Source organism: Ixodes scapularis, unplaced genomic scaffold (genome assembly GCF_016920785.2).
Source record: "Ixodes scapularis isolate PalLabHiFi unplaced genomic scaffold, ASM1692078v2 PGA_scaffold2__306_contigs__length_199485367, whole genome shotgun sequence".
NCBI lineage: Eukaryota > Metazoa > Arthropoda > Arachnida > Ixodida > Ixodidae > Ixodes > Ixodes scapularis.
This window is the reverse complement of record NW_024609857.1, coordinates 171,618,862-171,625,870: the sequence shown is the minus strand read 5'-3', so window position 1 is coordinate 171,625,870 and position 7,009 is coordinate 171,618,862. Positions and strand designations below refer to the sequence as shown.

The 7,009-nt window shown below is 46.0% G+C and overlaps 2 protein-coding genes across 2 annotated transcripts; both read right to left on the bottom strand.

Moving 5' to 3' along the window:
- Positions 1 to 1,137: 1,137 nt before the first annotated feature.
- Positions 1,138 to 1,989, bottom strand: LOC120850211 (the record flags this gene model as incomplete). Its single annotated transcript, XM_040222656.3, has 1 exon — positions 1,138 to 1,989. A coding segment is annotated over one exon (852 nt), but the record flags the coding sequence as incomplete, so codon positions are not given.
- Positions 1,990 to 4,578: 2,589 nt separating this feature from the next.
- LOC120850300 lies at positions 4,579 to 5,824 on the bottom strand. The gene has a single exon (XM_040222750.1). The coding sequence runs from the start codon at positions 5,794 to 5,796 to the stop codon at positions 4,579 to 4,581; it is 1,218 nt and encodes a 405-aa protein (XP_040078684.1). The 5' UTR covers positions 5,797 to 5,824.
- Between the last annotated feature and the right edge of the window lie 1,185 nt (positions 5,825 to 7,009).

Sequence of the window (7,009 nt, the reverse complement as noted above, 5' to 3'; positions counted from 1 at the left end):
GTCTATCTTTGGTTCATGCATGGTGCATAAAATGGAATATCGTTCTGAACTGTGGAAAGTGTGCTCAAATAGCCGTGACGCGGAAGAACAACCCTTTGTTTTTTACATGTTGTATCAAATGAGTACCACTCGATACTGTTAACCAATATCATTACCTCGGAGCTTTAATTACCTCTGATTTGTCATGGAGTGCACATATTGAGTTTATAGCTCGTAAAGCAACGCAAAAGCTCTGGTTTTTAAAACGAAATATTAACCTGTCTTCACCTGAAGCTAAACTGACTGCTTATAAAACCATGATAAGATCAATGCTAGAATATGCATGTATTGTATGGGACCCTCATAGAAAGCTGTCAATCGATATTTTAGAGACTGTGCAAAAAAACAAAAAGATTGCGGTTTGTGTACAACCGTTATGGTTTTATGTCATCCGTTTCAGATTTGTACCCAAGATCGGGATTGAGTGATTTAGCAACCCGGAGAAAAACAGAATGGCTGAAGTTTCTTTATAATATGATACAGGGTAATTTGCGACTGCGTCTCTGTGATTACACTTCATTTAACGAAACAGGGCCCACGAGAGGCAAACACCAATTAACACTTGTCGAACCATTGTGTCGAACCACTTTGTTCAAAGCATCCTTCCCTATTGAAAATTCCATCAAGGTACGTAATTTGACACACTGACTGCCAGTCAGCAGCCTTGGTGGAACGTGATGGACCATCAGACGTCATCTGATGGTCCATCAGACGTTGTCTGACTGCCACTGCCAAGGGAATTTCATCAACAAGGGCAGCATTTATATAAGAGTAAAGCTATACGCACTCATAAATATCGCCAAATGCCTCGATAAAACAAAATGTTCGAAAAAAAAAAAAAGCAGAACCACCGCGCATCGAACCCGCGACCACATGCATACGAATCGGACATCTTAACCCCTACGCTACGCCACCGTTTTTTTTTTTTTCTTTATTGCATGGAAGCACAGACGGGTGGGCACATGGGTCATAGTTGCAGTTATGAAACGAGAATGCACTGAGATTATACAAGCTTATTCAGATACATTTTCACCAACACTTTTACAATTTAGACAAATTTGCACAGCTCTTCGGGTGCGCAGGACTGAATCGGCTGTATCAGAAATCAGGAAACGAAAGGCACTTTTCGAGTCGCCAGTACCATCTTGGCTTTTCCCCGAGTTCATCAAGGACACTTATTACGTGATTGCATGTTTCGATAAAATTCGATTTGGTAGTCCTTGGTGGATCAGCGTTTCTGTCTATCATGCGAGTCTTCCAGAGACTATGCATACCAAGCAACATAAAAAAATTTGCGGGAAATGTGTCTGGATCTTCCACCGGAAGAAAACGAATAGAGTATGCGTTGATATACAAGTCCTTTTTGATAGTCCTTTGAAGCACATCCCAGAAAAGGTATGCATCTGTGCAAAAAATAAAGCAATGCTCAATAGTCTCTGGCGTGTTGCATAAACGACAGTTGACCGACCACGGTACAAAAATTCCTTTGTCACGTAGCCATGGTTTTACGGGTAGTGTGTTAGTATGAAGCTTAAAGAAAAATGATTTTGCAGTCGGGGGAACGCGCATCTTGCGAACTCGTTTTAAAACATCTTGATCTGTACTGTTTGGATAGTGGCTGCGATATAAAGGGTCTGGAAATAGCGAATCTATTAGGTTATGGTAGAGCTCTTTTCTGGAAACGGTGAATAAATAATCCAAAGAAAAACGCACTTTCAAAAACTCAAAAGCTTCGACGACTTCTTTGAGAAAGCCAAAAGGTCGCGGCATTGCCACATGGTCGGATGAAACAACGAGGTCAGGGATTAGATCCATCAAGTGAGTTTGGAGAAAGGTCCTAATGAACGGGTGGGAAGACGTTCTGAGGAACATGAAACGTGAAACAATTTTCCGTAGAAATAAGTGGGTTAAGCCTAGTCCTCCCGCTTCGATAGACCGAAACAGATTGTCGCGCCGCATTGGCTCCCATGAAGAGTCCCATATAAAGGTCGCAAATATCCTATGGAAACGCTGAAGGTGTCCTCGGGCACAGTGAATAACCTGAAGCACGTACCAGAGTTTTGCGACTAGGAAGATGTTACATGCAGTAGCGCGGCCAAACACCGAAAGATGGTTAGGCTTCAGCATGTCCGCTCTGCGCTTAAGATTTTTGACACTTTCTGTCCAGTAGCGTGAGCTATTTCGAACACATTCTAGTGGCGCGCCAAGGTAAGTAGTTGGCTCGCCAGACCACGCCATTCCTGCATAATCCGAGGGCGTTGTCCCCCAAGTCCCATACCAAAGTCCACAGCACTTGGAGGTGTTAACCAGCGCTCCAGCTGCCTTACAAAATTGCTGGGTTAATTGTAATGCAGCGTCGATACTTGGCTTATCAACACAGAAAAAAGCTACATCATCGGCATAAGCCAGAACTTTCACTTCACGAGATAACAATTTATAACCTTTTACGTCTGTACTTTTCAGTATACTTAAACACAGAGGCTCCAAATATAATGCAAACAGAAGGGGAGACAAGGGACATCCTTGCTTTACAGATGAATGAAGGTGAATTGGTTTGGAAAGAGCTCCGTTAACTATTATTCGAGTTGTTGCCTCGGAATAACATATTTTTATACCGTTAAGGAGGACCTTTCCTACGTTTATGTGTTCTAAAAGAGCAAACAAAAAGAAATGGCTTACGCGATCGAAAGCTTTCGCTAGGTCAATTTGAAGCATGGCTACTTGGTCTTGTAAACTGTCACAGCAATGAAGAACTGATCGCGCTACGTGAATGTTTGTCTGGATTGTGCGGCCTTTAATCCCGCATGTTTGATGAGCACCAACCACTCTTGAAATGGCACATTGTAAACGTTTAGTAAGAATTTTGGCAAATATTTTGTAATCGACATTGCAGAGCGCTATTGGGCGATACCCTTCAACAGTCCTTAACTTGTCGGAGTCGGAGCTTTTTGGTATTAACACGGTGTGACTTTGATAAAACGATGGAGGTAACCTGCCATACTGAAGTGAAGCTGTGAAAAGTTCAAGGAGGAATGGGCATATCATGTCTATGTGTTGCTTATAAAATTCTGCTGAGAGGCCATCTGGTCCAGGTGCCTTCGAGCTAGGAAGAGACCCCACGGCCTGGCATATCTCTTTGAGAAAAAACGGTCTAGTAAATAGTTCGGAGTCCTCGTCACTCAAGCTGGGCAGCAGTGAAACGAGAGGCGCATACTCTTCATTTGATGAGGGGGAGACCTGACCAAATAAGTTTTGATAGTGTTGTGTGAATGTGTTCATAATGTTTTCGGTATTTCTTGAGTAAGCGCCATTACATAGCAACTCCGGAATTTCTTTAGCTAAGGCGTGCCTGCGCTCGTCATCTAAAGTCTTTTTAGTAGGTTGTTCGGCCGACACAAGGCGTTGACATCTTGATCGCACAGCCGCTCCTCGGTAACGCTGAAGCTCGTGGCGTTGGAGCTCAGATTTGAGAAAGCAAATTTCCTCATGAAAACTACCTGGTTTTTCGCATTCCAGCTCATACAGTTCGTGAAGGCTATCTGTAAGTGCACGCCTGTCAGCTTTCTCATGATATGCCTGAATACACGCACACTCAATTGCGATGTTTTTAGCTTCTTGCTTAAAACTATCCCACTGTGCAAGAATGGAAAGATCGGTATTACTACGAATAGCCATAAAACAGGTAATTAGTCTCTCATTAAAGTCATTGTTTTTAAGGATATTGCTGTTTAACTTCCACAGCGCCCATTTTGGCCTAGATATTTGCGTTTCTCGCCTAGCCTCACGGTTACAACACAATGGTCGGAGAAGGATACCGGCGTTACCAAATATTCAAACGTGTGTTCCAAAAGACAACTAGACACGTATATTCTATCAAGGCGTGCGTGGCCAGAACTTTACAGGTGCGTGAAGCGATTGATGGACGTTCGAGAAGCACCGACGTCACTTAGGCAGTGTTGGCGCACAAGATTCTCGAGAGCGATACTGCTGTTGTCGCGTCTCAGACTGATCGTCGAGCGGTCGTGGGCTTCGCATACACAGTTAAAGTCGCCAAATAGGACAATACATTTGTCGGTGTCAAGAAAAGCATCTAAATTTTGGAAAAGTGAAAGTCGACTAGAAGAGTCATTATAGGCATAAACGCAAATCAGCCGCCAGTGAATTCCCTCTAAGTAAATGTCACAACAGATTAAACGACCTTCAGTGTCAACCGTGTACGAGAGCGAGGTGTAGTTCAAGTCTTTGCGGAGAAACAAGAAACAACCAGCCGATAGCCCCACAGCGTGACTCACACAAACTTCATACCTGTGTAGAAAAGGCTGGAGCGCACTTGTTGTGGCCTCCTACGACTCTATCTTTGTCTCCTGAATCGCAACAATGTCCAGCCGCTCACGTTGCAAGAGCCGACAAAGTTGCACCTGCCTCGCACGAGATCTTAGACCTCGGACGTTTAGTGTTGTGAAATTTAGGGGAATAGTCTTAGCTTCTATCCGTCCTCATAGAGGCCGCATTTCAGCGTTGAACGACACTCGCCACACTTTAGGTAGCTCCTGGCTTCGCGTTCGGCTTGCCACGGGACCCCGATGCCTTCTTTTTGGCGACGTCTCCGTCGCCAACACGGTTGAGTAGTGTTGAGGACCCGCTTGAACTCGAAGGTGCCTCTGTGTCAACCGGTGCCGGTCGCTTGAGTGGTTGGCTGCTGCTCGAGGAAGGGCCGTCCTCGCTAACTGTGTGCTGAGGTGTAGTCGGAGCCTTGGAGACAGTCGGTACGGGAGTCGCATCAGGTTCCATGTGCGCATTCTGTGTGGTGCTGGTGTTTGGGGATGCTGCAGGTTCCAACACTGGAAATTCTTCATTCTTGTCGATGTTTTGTGATGGCTGGGTGTCTGTACTGTCCCCGGGCCGTGCGTCTCGTGAAGGATGGGCCGATTCAACGGGTGGCAATTCCCCGGTGACGTCAGCTACCTCACTGAGGTCCATTAGGAGCTCCGCCGCTGTGTCATCTTCGTGTGTTTGACGTTGTCGTAACATGTCCGCATAGGTGGCGCCGTTGACACACTCCTCGGTTTGGTGACCATACCGCCGGCAGTTGGAGCACCTCGGTGTTCTACAGTAGCGTCGAATATGTCCCACTTTGTTGCAGCGCAAGCACAGCGGAGGTCGGCCAGGAATAAGGACGAGGCTCTGGCATCCGTAGACTTGAAGGAGATGTGGTATCTGACTGGCATTGACACCATCCCCTAATACCAGTACTACCTCTCGATTAAGAGTCTCCATGTGCTCAAGCTCGCTGCACCTCCATTTTTCTCTCTTGATCGATCGCACTTTGCCAAACGGGGCGAGAGCTTCGATAACTCGTCGATCCTCTAGATGCTGTGGAAGCCAAAGAAGCTTTAGGTTTACTTCTTGCTTGTCCGGGTCAATGATGAGGCACTTTCGGCCTTTCACGCGGAGCTCTCGTTGAGCGACGAGCTTTGCCTTGGTAACAGCGTTGACACACGTCTGCATCCAGACGTGAGACATCTGGAACTGTCCGAGGCTCACAACGTCCTTCAATTCGACGATGCCACGTAGGGCGTCTCGAAAATCAGGAGCTCGATACGGGCGCGCCGAGAGGTCCCCATGCAAGAAAACGGAATTCAGGCTCAGGTTACCTGATGTCAGACGTGGCAGGATTATCCGGTAGTCTTCTGTAACGTTATCAGACGTCATAACGTTTCCTCGGCCAGCGGCCGATAAATTTTCCCCGGAGAACATGGAAAACGTGGCCGTTCGAAACGGCGTCTTCTTCTTTCTCATGCTACGCCACCGTTAAACACGATTTGACTGTTGGTTTTATAGGAGATGCTTCGGCTGCAAATGCAGTTAAGCTGCCAGCATGTTATGCAAAGAACTCGTACATCACTCGCCGTACTTCAGTTCTGCTCACCTGCCATATAGAGTACTTTCGCGTCGTAGAACGATCCTTTTGTTCGCGCGTCACCGGCCCAGTAGACCAGGGGGGCTATGTTCGACAAATGTTTCGTTTCTCCTAAAAAGCAACGGAAGTGACGAAAGTGACGATATCACGTCTGATTGGTTAGAGGCTCAATTGACGAAAGTTCCGCCTTTCGTCATTTGAACCTCTAGTCAATCAGACGCGATCTCGTCATTTCCGTCACTTCCGTTTCTTTTTAGGAGAAACGAAACATTTCTCGAACATAGCCCCCCTGGTGCACCTCGTCGTCTTCAACTACACCGCTAAAGTCCCTTACATCGTCGGAACTCACAACAGGCTGGGTCTTGTCGAGTAGAAATTCTACTAAAACATAAGACATTGTAGAGCCCGGGCAGAATCGACAGGTTGGAGCAAGCGGGCAAACAAAACGAGTCGAGAGCGATCGTTCATGAAAGCTCGGCGAAGCCTCTATGGGCGAAGCGAAGTGCGAAGTGTCGTGTTCGGCGCTTTGGCGGGCTTCTGATCAAGGTTGTCGGTCGCTTGCGTGTCATATCTCTAACGTCAGCGGTTTTATGGGCTCACGTCCCGAAATCGTTTTCTCGTGCATAGATTACTTTTCGTATTCATAGAGTTGACCAAATAGTGGTATCCGAACGAACTTTACGTCCTTTGACCGTACACTCTTAAGAAAAAGTTAGTAACAAGTTAGTAACTACAGCAGTTACTACCTCCCTATGACCGTTACTAACTATTTAATACCTCAAAATCTCGGGGGTAGTAAATGCCGTCGTTACTAGCCAGAGTGGCAAAGCTGGTGTACTTTACTAGCTGAAATTATCTCGACACCGCTCGCGCCCAACCAGAATCAGCCTTTCGAGAAGTTAATTATTAAGCTTTATATTGAATGTTATTTTTATAGCTGAACGAAATGTATCTAAAAATGTGATTTGGTTCTTAAATTTATGTCGTTGTCAATACCTGTTTAATGGGCTAGGAGGAGACGAAGTGATGGCTTCTGTACCACAGTGACCA

What these genes read in the sequence shown, in the direction of transcription:
- LOC120850300 (XM_040222750.1), bottom strand. Translation starts at nt 5,796, where the DNA reads ATGTTCTCCGGGGAAAATTTATCGGCCGCTGGCCGAGGAAACGTTATG.